The 13272-nt window shown below is 40.1% G+C and overlaps 1 protein-coding gene across 1 annotated transcript in view; it reads right to left on the bottom strand.

Annotated features, from left to right (window-relative positions):
- The window catches only part of tub (TUB bipartite transcription factor), a 58635-nt gene extending 47727 nt beyond the window's left edge, over window positions 1-10908 (bottom strand). Inside the window, exon 1 of the mRNA XM_071905066.1 lies at window positions 10853-10908. Coding sequence (XP_071761167.1) covers window positions 10853-10908 — 56 coding nt within the window. The remainder of the gene's footprint in view (window positions 1-10852) is intronic.
- Between the last annotated feature and the right edge of the window lie 2364 nt (window positions 10909-13272).

The raw sequence follows: 13272 nt of genomic DNA, 5'->3' as shown, positions 1-13272 counted from the left end.
TGTAACGAAATATTATTTTTTTAATTGCACTAATTGAAAATGTAACCATTTGAAAGGAAAATAATAATAATACAGTTTGTAAACCAGTCTGCAGAATAGCCTAATGTACCTACATGTTATGTAACTGCTTTTGCAGTAAATCTATTGTCTTTATCCAGGTCTAGATAAATAGCATAGATTGTCTCCTCAGTGTACATTTTATTCTACAGTCTATTACAAAAGTACAGTTAGGATAAGAGAGTTCCATAATGTTGTCATGACAACTGAGCCAGCGATGGGGTCAAAGTTCAATCCAATTTAAGTCTCAGCGATGGGCGCAACGACCATCGCAACGATAACAGATCGCCTGTCGCTGGAAGTATAAACAACATGTCATTGCGACCGACGACAGAATATGATCATCGCCGGTGGTGACGATCATAAATCGCTGTATTATAAACTGCCCTTTACGCCTACAAAGCAGCAAAGGAATTGATAAACACCAATTCAACCCCAATCAATAGCTATTCATGTAACATCTATGCCATTTATGACAAGTGGACCAATTATATGCCATTTTATTGGGATGGAATGTCAAAATATGGCTTCTTTAATTGTAGCTAAAACATTTTAAATGACTTCAGACACAGAAACATTGTAAATGCAAAAATGTCAAAATGCAAGCTGTTAACTGAAGAAATGCTTGTTTTTAAATTCTTTGGCTGGCTTTCCATTTGTTAATATGAATGATTTGGCCTTGAATGTAATAATGACTACCTCTAACTACCAAATACTGTGGATTCATCTGTCAGAAATCAGATAAATGTGGCATGAATACCTTTTGAAACCTGACATTTGGGATGCATCGGCATTCTTAAACATGTAATGAAGCTGTTATGTACTCTAGGGCTTAACTGGCCTTTATGCATGTTTTTAAACTGTGTTTCTAATGAAGTGTTATTTATCAATCTGAGCAGTGATGTAGTCCAGCAAGCAATCCTATAATTCAATGCAGTTCCTAAGTGGGAGTGTTATCAGCACTATTTAATGCAGCATCTGTAAGTCTGCCAACCTAGGTCAGACAGTGGCACCTCTCTTCCCCCTCACAATCAATATACAGTGGATACATTTCTATTTTTTGGAACACAGGCTAAATTAGCTGCATAAGGTGATACAGCCCCACATCCATCCACTTGAAATCCTATTAGTTATGATATGGATCACGGACTTCCTCACACAGGACACCAAAAGAGAATTAGTCTGTCAACATACAACACATGCTCAGATTTGCTGCTTACCTCCACTGGCTTCCCTCAAAGATGTGTCAGCTCATTTCTGCTCTCCATCCTGTGCATACAGTGGCTTCACACCCCAACTGCCATCTGGCCAAGTTTGTCATCGACAGTTATCTCTCTGCAACCACCTCCCTCTTAGGCCCCACCAGACCATGCGCCTGCCGTTGAGGACTTTGTGGAGCGGTGTGACAGCTCCTGTCTCTAGCTGAATATCGCTAAGACGAATGAGATGGTGGTGGTGGTTTCCTCCAGACTCCAGCAAGAGAGAGCATTCATGGGAAACCAATGGACATCGCAAAACAGCACAAATCCCGAGGCACGGTGTTTGATAACTGGCTGAAGTGTCATGTCAGTGTTCCTATACCAGAGGAGATACTAAGGAGTTGCCAGCATTGCCAGTGTCCCATCCTCACCACATTATACAGCTCCTTCACTGAAAGCAAATTAACCTGGAGGTTCCACTACCTCACTGTCCAGAATAAGGCGTACCTCTAAAGTTTGGCAAAACATGCTCCAAAGTCTCCTAACATCTCTGTCCACAACCCATGAATGAAAAAAGTTTCAGGAAGGCTGGATTCATTCAACAAGACCCCACACACATCCTCTTTATGAACTTTTAGTGGCTAACCAAAACAAATCATTTTGTTTTCATACAACTAGGCACAATTGACTTGGGCCAGTTGATTGTCAGTAAAATTGTCAGTTTGTGGTCTTACTATTGATTAGCCTATTATCTCTTCCCTTTCTGTTCTGCCATTGGCCCACTCTTCTCTCTGTTGTGCTTTTATCTGACCAATCAGATTGGATGCCAGCTATGTGCAGAGTTAGAGAGTTGTGTGGAGTGACAGTTGTGTGGCAGTGGGAAAAGTAAAATGCTGTCTCATTCGTCACGGAAGTAACAGTTTCCTTAGGTTGGTAACGGTGGATCAGTCACATACTGTTTGTATAGTTGTCTGCGATTTCCAATGAAGGTGGATCAAGCTGGCTCATTTTTAAAGGCACCTGCAATTACCACAAACACACATTTGATGCGAACAACAAGAGCTCGCCGCACTTAGTGTGTAGCTGACAACCCATCATCTGGCAAGATGAGAATGAATGGAGAAACTGACTACACTGTTTTTTGTTACTGTTAGTTACATTTATAGAAAAGCTTCTATAGTTACCTGTATTAAAGCTCATCCATGAATGAGTTAATTTATACTTTGGGGTTCTAGAGAGCAGTTAATTAATATACATTTCACAATCAATCAATGATTTTTAATGAATATTTAACAATAATAAATTATGTAAATATATGAAAAAGTGGTTATTTTTATTTTTGCCTACCAGTAAAACTATACTCCGGTCAAATATAACTCTAACGTACTGGCTCGACCAGGCAGGTCGAGCCAGTTAGGAATACTGGATGCTAGATAATTCAAACTAAACCTTGTTTTTGATTGAAACTGCATGAAAATGCTTTCTTAAGAAAATGTGAGCTCTCCTGGCTTTGAATGGTATCTTGTCTGCCCACCTTGGCCCTCCATCTCTAGGATACAGTGTTTACCGAGTGGGCGCCAGGACTGTTGAATTAACACACTGTGAGTGTACATAGGTCCAAGCCCTCACAGCATAGCCATGAATTACAATGCCTGTAAAAACACACCAGTACCATGGCCATACTCTAAACAGTAGCAGTAGCAGTAGTAGAGTCTTGGAATATGGATGCGCTTACTCACATTATGTAATGATCGACAGACCAGCCAGAACATTGAAACCAAACAGTCATAGCCAAGTATTTATCTCAGAATTGGCTGTTTTGTCTGTGAGAGGGAAACAATTGACTGGAGCCATGAGCAAAATAAACTGCACAACAGGGATTTCCATGCCATTGCAGGGAAGCTACCCAGACAAAAAGGTGTCGCCCTAGCAACCATACCTGTCAACACCCTGGTTTTCCTGGGATTCTCTCTTATTTTAATCTTATCTGCTGCTGTGCTCCTGTGACGTAATTTCTCCTATTCATTTCAGAGCGATTCTCATTTATAGTTAAACTGAATCTTTGAGCCAAACAGTCATTAGTACTTACATCACATATGCTCTTTGACATCACATGACATACTTGTGCATGCTTCTTTCCTTCATGTTACAACTTAGCTACCAAAATATATAGAAAATATTACAGAATAAATAATGGTCTATCCCTAAAGCGAAAAACTCCACATATGTTGTTGTAACCGCACACTCAAGGATCCTTTGTTGTTTTGAATCCATATTCCTGGGCTTTCATGGTCTATCTCTGTTGCAGTTTAGGCTAGAGAGACAAGCTGTGAAAAGCAAAACAACCACCCAGATATGATCCATAGGAGATAGGTGGATTATTGAGCTCCTGGGCTGCCTGAAAATAAGCATTCTCTATCTCATTTTGCAATTTGTTTGTATTTCTGATCTTTTTAGTAAGGGTTTCTGAATGTTTGTTTAATGAGATGCAGGCAGTTATATCGATATCTTTAAGCTAAGGAACCACACTGTGGCCCAAATGATATCAAAATATAAACAAGGCCAGCGCAGCCACAAAAAGATACAACATTGTTAGAAGTAGCCCAGAAGGAAACTATAGAGTAATCAGTTTGTGTGTGTGTGTGTGTGTGTGTGTGTGTGTGTGTGTGTGTGTGTGTGTGTGTTGGAATGGGGGCTTGTTGTAGTAGAAAATCTTGAAGGTGTCTACATCAGTGGAAATCAATGTCTTAGTCCTAGCTACACCACCTCTGGGAGTGGAATACATTCTAGGAGAAAGCGTGCTGTGAAGTGCAACAATCTACTGCATTCATTATCAACTAGGCAAGTATTAATTTAGATTCATACCAGAGTTGCTACTAAGTCCATTTATGGTGGTTGGCATTTAGGGTCAGCAGTCATCATACTGAATAATCTTGCTAACATTTTATTGAATAATTGCACTGAAAGCAGCCCACAGGCTCCTTGATATACCCACTGGTGAGCAGTGTTGTTGAACGTGCTCATGTTTTTGGTGAACGGTGAACTGAACGTATCCGTTTGCAACTAATGAACATGAACGTGAGCGTCGTTAACTCCCGCGAGAGTTAACGATGCTCCCGCGAGAGTTAAAGACGAGATGAAATGAAAAATGCCTTTTTAACCCTTTTAGATCACATCCCCGGTCATACTGTGCACCTATTTAACAATATATGCCAAAAAAATACCAAAAATCAATTTCATTGTATTCTTATATCAAAATTCAATCATGTTTTCTTCCTGTAAAACAAAATATGCCGTGTCCTGACGTAAGCATGCCCGTAACTAATTTCAACCAATAATATCATGACATCCACCCATCAATCAATCTTCAACTTTTAGCGCACAGAGCTAAGAGGTTAAGATTCATTAGTTAGCTAGCTAGCAACAGCACACCCACTTTTCAACGTTCAAATCAAATTCCTCCCAACGTTATGTCCCGCCTGTCTTTCCTGTTTCACTCGGAAATACGTCACGATACGGAAGTTAGATACTCTCGAAATGCCGTTTCATCTCGACTTTAACGACGCTCACGCACTGTGTTTTACGGCACCCGAAGATTTACGGCACCCGGCATAGCTAGTGTTAATATAGAACCTCCTTGCTAGTGCCTCCTTGGGCTAGTGCAACTAGTGCAACTGGCAATTCAGACGCACTACCGGTACTGCTGAAGTACTCTAAATACTCTAATTTGCAGCACATCTTTCAGCTAGCGACTGTAATGAAGCCAGTGGTGGAGCCTGTACCAGCTCGCTTGGAAGCATATGAATCTATTTTATGTTTTTGAACTGCTGCATAATTTGGTTCATGCAGGCTAAATAAAATTTCCATTGCATCTACAGTATACCTTTACTGCACCTCTTTTTTTTCACTTTCTGCATAATATGACACATTGTTTAAGTGGTAAAACATATACTCACATTGGTTTTTCTTGGCTTTTAAAAGTAATCTCTGTCTGTGATTCTATAGTAGTATACAGTAATTCATTTAGTTTGGGAAGTGGGCAGTGGCAATGATTGGGGGCTGGGGATGGATGGGTAGGAGGAGGTTCTACTGAAAAAGAATAGCTCAGCGCAGCAGAAGAAATGAACGTGAACTAGTTCATTTTTTGGGACTGTGAACTTAGTTCTAAATTCTAAATTATGAACGTGAACTAGTTCATTTTAATCTGTGTGAACTGAACTTTGAGCTAGCTCTTTTGAAGTGTGAACTTGCACAACACTGCTGATGAGTATAATGCCATCTAATTGCAGCAGGTGTTAAAGAAGCATTATAATTTTCCAGCATGGTGGCTTTCTTGTGTTTAAAGAGGAACTGGCTTGCAACAGGAATGAGCAGGGTCAGCAGACCTGTAATCAGCTGCTATTCACTTGCATAGAACTACCTACATGGAAATAGCAAAACTGAAATAGCAGAATTTTCTCACCTATTTACAAGCATTTACAAGCATTCAGCAATGCATAATTTCCTGTTTTATTTCTCTAATGTTTTATTTATTTTACAAGCTATGCATCCTGTTTTTTATTATTGATCCCAGAAGGCCCTCCCCCTCTCCCTCTCCTCTCCAAATCTAATGTTTTCCTGGTGTGCAAGTGTTTTTTGTGTATCCATATTATGCTATTATTGCTATCCTTTATCCTCTCTTTTAATGATTTTTTTTAATGATAAAGCATTTTATTGCCTCTGTAAAGCATTTTATTGTCTCTGTAAAGCACTTTGCAACTTTGTTTTGAAAAGTGCTTAACAAATTACGTTTATTATTATCATTATTATGATGATGATGATGATTATAATTATTATACGGGTGAAAGAGTGAAAACATTAATGAAAAGTCTTTGGTTTTAACACACTCTGGAGTCAATTTCAATTCAAAGTTCCCACCATTTTGTACCGACGTTCAACAATCATACAGAGAGAAATCCATCACAGAAGAGGAAGAGATACCAATTTCTCCACTGACAGTATCCTCAATAGACCATAATGCAGCACAGCCGCAAGACATGTTGTGTACAGAGTAAGAGACGCAACTCTCGCTTTTTCTGACTGGAAACTCTCTTGCCATTACTGCCGCTATAGTTATTGTTCTCTCCAGCTACAAGTAAAACCCAGCTGGATGCAGCCAGTCCAGGCAAATTCTCTGGGGGTCATTCTGGGAAATCTAGGAAATCACTAACTGAGGCAGAAGTAGACGAGGCAGGTTGAGGGAAAGTGGGTACAACAAAAAGGTAAATTACTACAATTACAATTACAACACCTCATCAAAAAATAACTCCTAGAATGCACTGAACATCACAGATTGGTGATATATAAGAGTGTAAGAGTATCTGAGGGTGGAGGGTGGTGTAGGGAAATTGTCTTTTGGCTTCGCTCGTCACAGGGAGGTCAGAGTGCAGGGTCAGCGCCCCTGAAGCTGGGGGGATTCAGTGTAGGAATTCAACGGTTGCTGCTTGTTATTACTAGTCACTGACCCAGGTCCTCCAGTTGAAATGGCACTCTGATGTACTACTGAATAGGGGAAAAAACTCATTACCAGTAGTTTACAGTTAATAATGATAAAACAGATTCTGTTTCTTCTATTTTGTAATTTAGTCTGGATTTGTTTACATAAATAAGTCCTTGGCAAAGCTAGAAATAAGACTCTGGGCTAGTCAGCAGATTTTGAAGTTGGTCCATGGACAGTGAATGAATAGGAGACACTATAGATATTGGGACAACACCCAGAATTATTTTTTTAGGAATATGTGCATATTTTCTGTTTTACATCTATTAGAACTACTTGGTATTGAAGCCCATTTTGGGGTAAAAGCTTAAACATTTTGAGTCAATGAACTCAGCTTCTCATTCATTGCCATTGGTGCAGCTCCAGAAACAAGTCCAGATGCTGTCCAGTCCCACAGCGCCTAGCCAGGTGTGCAGCATCAACTGCTGCTGCAGTTAAAGTTACTACAGTCCTGGAATAATCAGGATAACCACATCATTCCCCCACTGTATTGTCAAGAAGAAGAGATCCACTCTACTATACAGCTACGCCTAGGTTAGCTGTCTTTCAGTATCATAACATAGTAGTCTGTTTACCAAAATGTTTCGTTAGGATTGACCAAACGAATATAAATAAATTCCACATCTATTGCGCAAAACTGCTTTGCTAGTTCAATCTAGTTGTAACTAAAATATTTTTTTCACACATAGATTAGCCACTGCAGTTGCAATTACACATTAGCAAGACTGTAACATCGGGCGAGTGAGAATGACTTAATACGAGGTGAGAGAGTTGCTGTGCTGTTACCTCAGCACAAACTATGGAGGGACAACTGAACAACTGTCAGGCACTGACTTGCAGTGAGGAGGTACTGTAACTCTGACTGAATTTGATGCACTGGTAGGGTTAAGTGTCTGACGGCTGACGCATGAACTGACTGACCTGAATTTGGCTCCTGATGCTCATGTCTTGCACGTGGGGAGAAAGTGACATAATGATATCACAGATTAGTCTTGTTTTTCTGAATTCTGACTGCAGTAGAGAGTTGGCATATGCATATAAATGTTAACTGAAATGTCTAAGACCACAGATGTAAGATATACTTATGTGAATAGTGTTTCAGGGTGGATTTCTGCTTTAATGCACAGGTCACATCATGTCTCATCCTGTAAGGCCAGTCAGTGTTTGCACACAGTAACAAGAACATGGAAACGCCGAGTGAGGAAATACACTGTATGTTTTCTCTCTCTATCGTTCATTGTTGTATTATTTCACAGTGTGGTGAGAAATCTTATGAAGTTAAGAGACCACTGGCCCTAGCAGCAATCTCTTGGGATGCTCAAGCACTGCTTCAGAATTATACTGTCAGAGCCAACATATAGGCTGCAGTGTATTGCTGACAGGCTAAACCTTCCAGTCCTAGGCCTCGTTTTACGCACAAATCCGGGATTCATCAATATTTTCTTACCTGAATTTGTTTGTACTCTGCGAACAAATTTAGAACTGCCTCAGACCATGCGTACGCACATATGATGAAGGCCCGGCTGTCTTAGAAAATGTAAACACACACCTTTTAACTAAATGCATAGCATATTAAAACCGCATTCATTAAAAAAGGCTTTAATAGACAATATTTAAAACCGTTAATTTACTAATGCATTGGCCAAATGTATTAAATAACCATGAAATTGATGCCCTTTCATCCTCATCAATTATTGTCATAATTAAAATATTCAACTATAAAAACTGAGTGTCCCAGTCCTAGCTTACAATGGAGTATGAGAATGTCCATATTGAAATGTAACAGTTTTGGTTTTCATTGTTTTTATTGACTTGGCCTATAATGATCGGCTACTCCCACCAATTTCTAGTGCCATGAAATTGCGCATATGTAGCCAATGTTAATTGGTAGCCAACTGGTTAATTGGTAGCCTATTAAAAGGCATGCAGGGTATATAAAAGATTCCGATTTACCTCCAAGCAAGTGTTAAGATGGCATATCCAGCCTTGCTGGAAGATATTGCAGCCCGTGCCTTCAGGAGAGAGCGCATCTTCAGAGTCCCGCCTTGTCTCCTCCCAGAATTAACTATGCAAATGACTATAAATACGCCCCTTTTGTCACCTTCTTGTCATACACGATGGTGAACGTGCCTGTGTTCAGTGCTCCCCTCTCCAAATATTTCCAATGTGCTTTTACGCATGCAGTGTTTTTGTAAAAAAAAACGGCAAAATTGCACAATTGAACTGATTCAAAGATTAAAAACAAAACCATATAATGTGACATGTCCAGTTTTCGCAGCGCTGCCGCTCCAAATATGGCAATGTGCTTTTCCATTTGTGGCATTTCTTTCTACACAATTTTTTTTTAGTTTTACGCACGGGTTGCCTTTCCTTTCTTACTGTTCAGTCCCGCAGTCAGCGCACAACTTCGGTGGTTTGTGTGAGCAGGTACTACACACAAATCGTTTGGACATCATACAGTTGTTCCAGGACTTATTCCGAGTGCATTTGCCCACCCGACACTGCGTTTTCTTCCCAGGAGAGATGGATCTGTGCGCCATGGATCTCTGTGCGCCTCGGGAACTGTACAGTCCCTGACGTGCGTTAACATCTCCATGTCACATAAACAAAGAAAACTGTCCATTTTACTGGCGATCTTGGTTTTGGCATTGTGAGTTAAGGCCTGATGTCATCTGTGGGAAATTAGTTTCACTAGGTTTTCATTGCGCTCAAAAAGTCAGACCTACTTGAAGCGAGCCGGAGGAGAGAGAGACGCGCATTCACACAAACCAACGCGGCGATATGGAGGATTTAGAGAAGAGTGCCTGTAGCCTATCTATTTCCTAAGTGGCTTTTTTCATTCATTCATTTAAAACCCTCATATTTCGGAAAAGTTATGGGAGGAAAAAATAGCATTTTCCTCCAGTGTTGGAGGAACTAAAAATCGAAAATAACAATGCCAGATGGGTTTTGACCTTTCTAATGTTAAACATTATCCACATAAATAATCAAACTATTATGGTGTATCAGCGGAAATAATTCTGGTTTTTCATAGACTACTTCATAGACATAGCACAGTGAATTGAGTGAAAACGTTATTTTGAAACATTTGGAGAGTTTCACTACTTTGTAGTTTGGCGTGGCCAACTGACAAAGCCAGACAAATGTGCGTACGCATGGTCTAAAGTTTGCGGGACGGCCCGCACATTCTCACGTCAAGTTCATTTTTATATGTGTGCGTGAAAACCAGCGTACGCAACCTTTTTGTACGTGCGCAACGTTTATGCATGAGGCCCCTGGTCATAGTCTCCCCAAAGACAGCTTGTCTGCTCACAGCTAATGAGTCCAGCTCTGTGGTCAAAGCAATGATTTTCTTGGAAATGATTAGCTTGTACCAAAATATCCTTACCATTTTGGTATAAAGATTAATAGCCTACTGTCACTTCTTCAGCATATATCAACAAGGTGGACAGGTCAAAGTATCAACACTTACTAGCCTACAGTAATTCTGTAAATAACTTTTAACATAGACAAATATCACAACAAAAAATATAAACTATAATATCCTATAGGAATATTATAAACAATATTACAGTGACACACGAGATAAAAAATATATATATATACTATTAAGTACGATAAGATCACGATTAACTCACGATTGAGTACCACAAACACCAAGTTTTCATGGGTATATTACAGAAATAATACAGTGATTTGCCTTCAGGGAAGAAGGTGGGCTGTCTGTGATTGTATCATGGTTGTAGGCAGACAGAGTAAAAGCAAATATCCCGTATTTCTGCAAGCAGGAGGACATGCCAGCCACAGTATGACTAGACTACACTCACACATCTCATCTCTCATTTCTCACCTCATCAACTGAGCCCAGTCCACTGCACCTGTCAACTAATTGCGCAGCGGGTTGCCAGCAGGCTGTAGAAGCCTAAACCTTAACATTACAGGCCATTACAGACGATGACAATACAACAGAAACGCAACAGACTATGATGCGAATTTGTTGGTCGCAGCACTGTTTAGGTCTGGTTAACCTACACCTGACATTATGGAAAAGCGCGCTTACCTGTCATAACTCCATCTACTATAGGACATGCTCCTGTTGCTGCTGACTCCCTCCATGACTCCAGCGGTTTGGACTCTCGTGAGACGGCAAAATCAAACCTTTGCACGACGGAGAAACGCGGTGTAATACGCTGAGATGCCACTCTCCCTTCACTAATGCAAAGACGAACTAAAGGAATCGCCGTTTAAGTGAACAAGTGGAGAGGCTGTGCAGACCTAGACGCCGTCTTACGGGCTATACCATTGTACAGAGGGGAGCGCGAGCTGTCAGGTCTATACGGACTCGACGATGCACGCGCGGATGACGATTATATTGCATCCACGCAGTCTCACACAACGCCGATTGTTACTGAGAACATTGACTAAACCCTGTGTGTCAATAGCCTTGAAGGCTATTAGAAATAGAATGATAAACCTCAGCGCACCGTACGTATGGATCAGTGATTTGTTTGTTGGCCTGTCATGACTGCTTAACAGGCCGATAGGAAACATTGAACTGATTCACCTTTTCACCCCCTTGCTGATCAATACAAAAAAGCAATTAGGCCTGCTGTCTTGTATTTTTTTTTTTTAAATGCTGAATAAAATGATTAAAAAAAATAAGGTAGTGAAATTATTTGCCATTCGGATATAACCTCGGCCTGTTTTTTTTTCCTAATTCCTTAGACAGTTCATTTCTTTCCCATTAGACATAGGTTAAACGTCATCATGAGTGCCAACATAGAAAAGCTTAAAAACAACATAACAGCAGGGGAACCAGGTGGAAATACATTCATATAGCCCCAAGAAATAGGGTCGTTGTGTTGATTCATTTCCAACACATAAACCATGTTGAACTGGTTGGCCCTTGTGAACCTCCGACATAGTATCTAAAGACAAACCTATTGTCTTTCATTTGAGCCAACTGATTAGATGAACACAGAGAACACTGGAGCTGTGGAGAGGACCTTCGACCTTCCCATACTTACCTATTTTGGTCTAAACCACGTTCTGCCTTGGCCACAGACAAAAAAAATAAATAAACTGAAGTTTACTTCAAAGCAGGAATAATAGGCCCAAGAACTCATGTGATTGAGGTGCATCTGAGGCCTTAAATTCCACTGATGATGAATTTTAATCATGGTTGTAGGGTATAACAGGTAGGCAGATGTAGAGAGAGAGAGAGAGAGAGAGAGAGAGACAGAGAAAAAGGTAGGTTGATAGAGAGAGAGAGAGAGAGAGAGAGAGAGAGAGAGAGAAATATGCAGGCAGGTGTGGGGATCAAGAGAAAGGTAGGTAAGTAGGAAGGAAGGGGGAGCAAGTGGGTTGCTAAGCAGGTGGTTTGAGCAAATTAGAGAGAAGACAGTAAGGCAGGTTGGTAGGTAGCTGTGTGTGTTTGTGGAGGCAGATCAGACTTGAGTTGGGCAGATCAGACCTTTAAGATTAACAAGAAAAAGATAATGTTCCAGATTACACAAAGATTTAAAGTGTACCGTGAACAAAATATACAAAAAAAAAAAAAAATTTTGTCAAAAAGGAGTAAACCGTTTAAAATATCACCTCTCAATGCCTGCTAAAGAATAGAATTTGAAGAAGCAAATGTGACATTGCTTTACTGTGGCAATAACTGGTCAATACGTCTTCCAGGAATTCAGTGGGAAAATCAGAAAATTTGGTTCCAAAATAATGAATCTCCTAATTTGAATACAGATAGCAGCCTAACAAGGTTTATATATCTAAAGCAATGCAGATCTTATATCTGACTATCTTACTGGATTGTCCAAAAGGATTGTACAGAAATCCTGATGGAATCAGTCATTCAGAAACTTCCTATTGGATTCTAAAAAAAGTGTTTTTGGTACGCAGCTCATATGCAGACTATACGTACTGTCTAGAATTGGAGGTTGGCAAAAAGAGCACAAGATATCCATGCAAGGAAATCCATGCATTATCCCGTCTCTCACAGATTGACTGCAGCCATGAATGTCTTTGAAACGAGGCTCAACACATAGGGTTCAGGCCTGCACAGCTTTCTGAAACAAAAAGAAAAATTCTCTACCCCATTTGGCTCAATGACAGATTTTATTATAGCACCAGAAGCTAGACATGGGGCGAAGGACATGGACATGAAAAAAAAACACACAGTATGATTTAGATGTACACTAGATTTGCAAAAAGATGGGAGGCGGTTCTTTCAAATCTCAGGGATCAGATTAATTGGTTTGTGTGATTTAAAGCTCCATTGAGACCAGAATAATCTCGGCATGTTACACTATGATCTGGTGGTGAACATCTCAAGATAAATATGTTTCCATTGCTAAGCCACTATAAGAAAAACATTCTTGATCACATCTGGGTAAAGAATCCAATTTCGCAAATTTGGGCCAACAGTCATCTTCAGTTAAAAACAATCGAGAGAATTAAATATTCCTCTTTACATAT

Source organism: Centroberyx gerrardi, chromosome 1 (genome assembly GCF_048128805.1).
Source record: "Centroberyx gerrardi isolate f3 chromosome 1, fCenGer3.hap1.cur.20231027, whole genome shotgun sequence".
In the NCBI taxonomy this organism is placed as follows: domain Eukaryota; kingdom Metazoa; phylum Chordata; class Actinopteri; order Beryciformes; family Berycidae; genus Centroberyx; species Centroberyx gerrardi.
The sequence above is the reverse complement of the archived record's forward strand: the minus strand, read 5'-3'. Positions and strand labels throughout refer to the sequence as shown.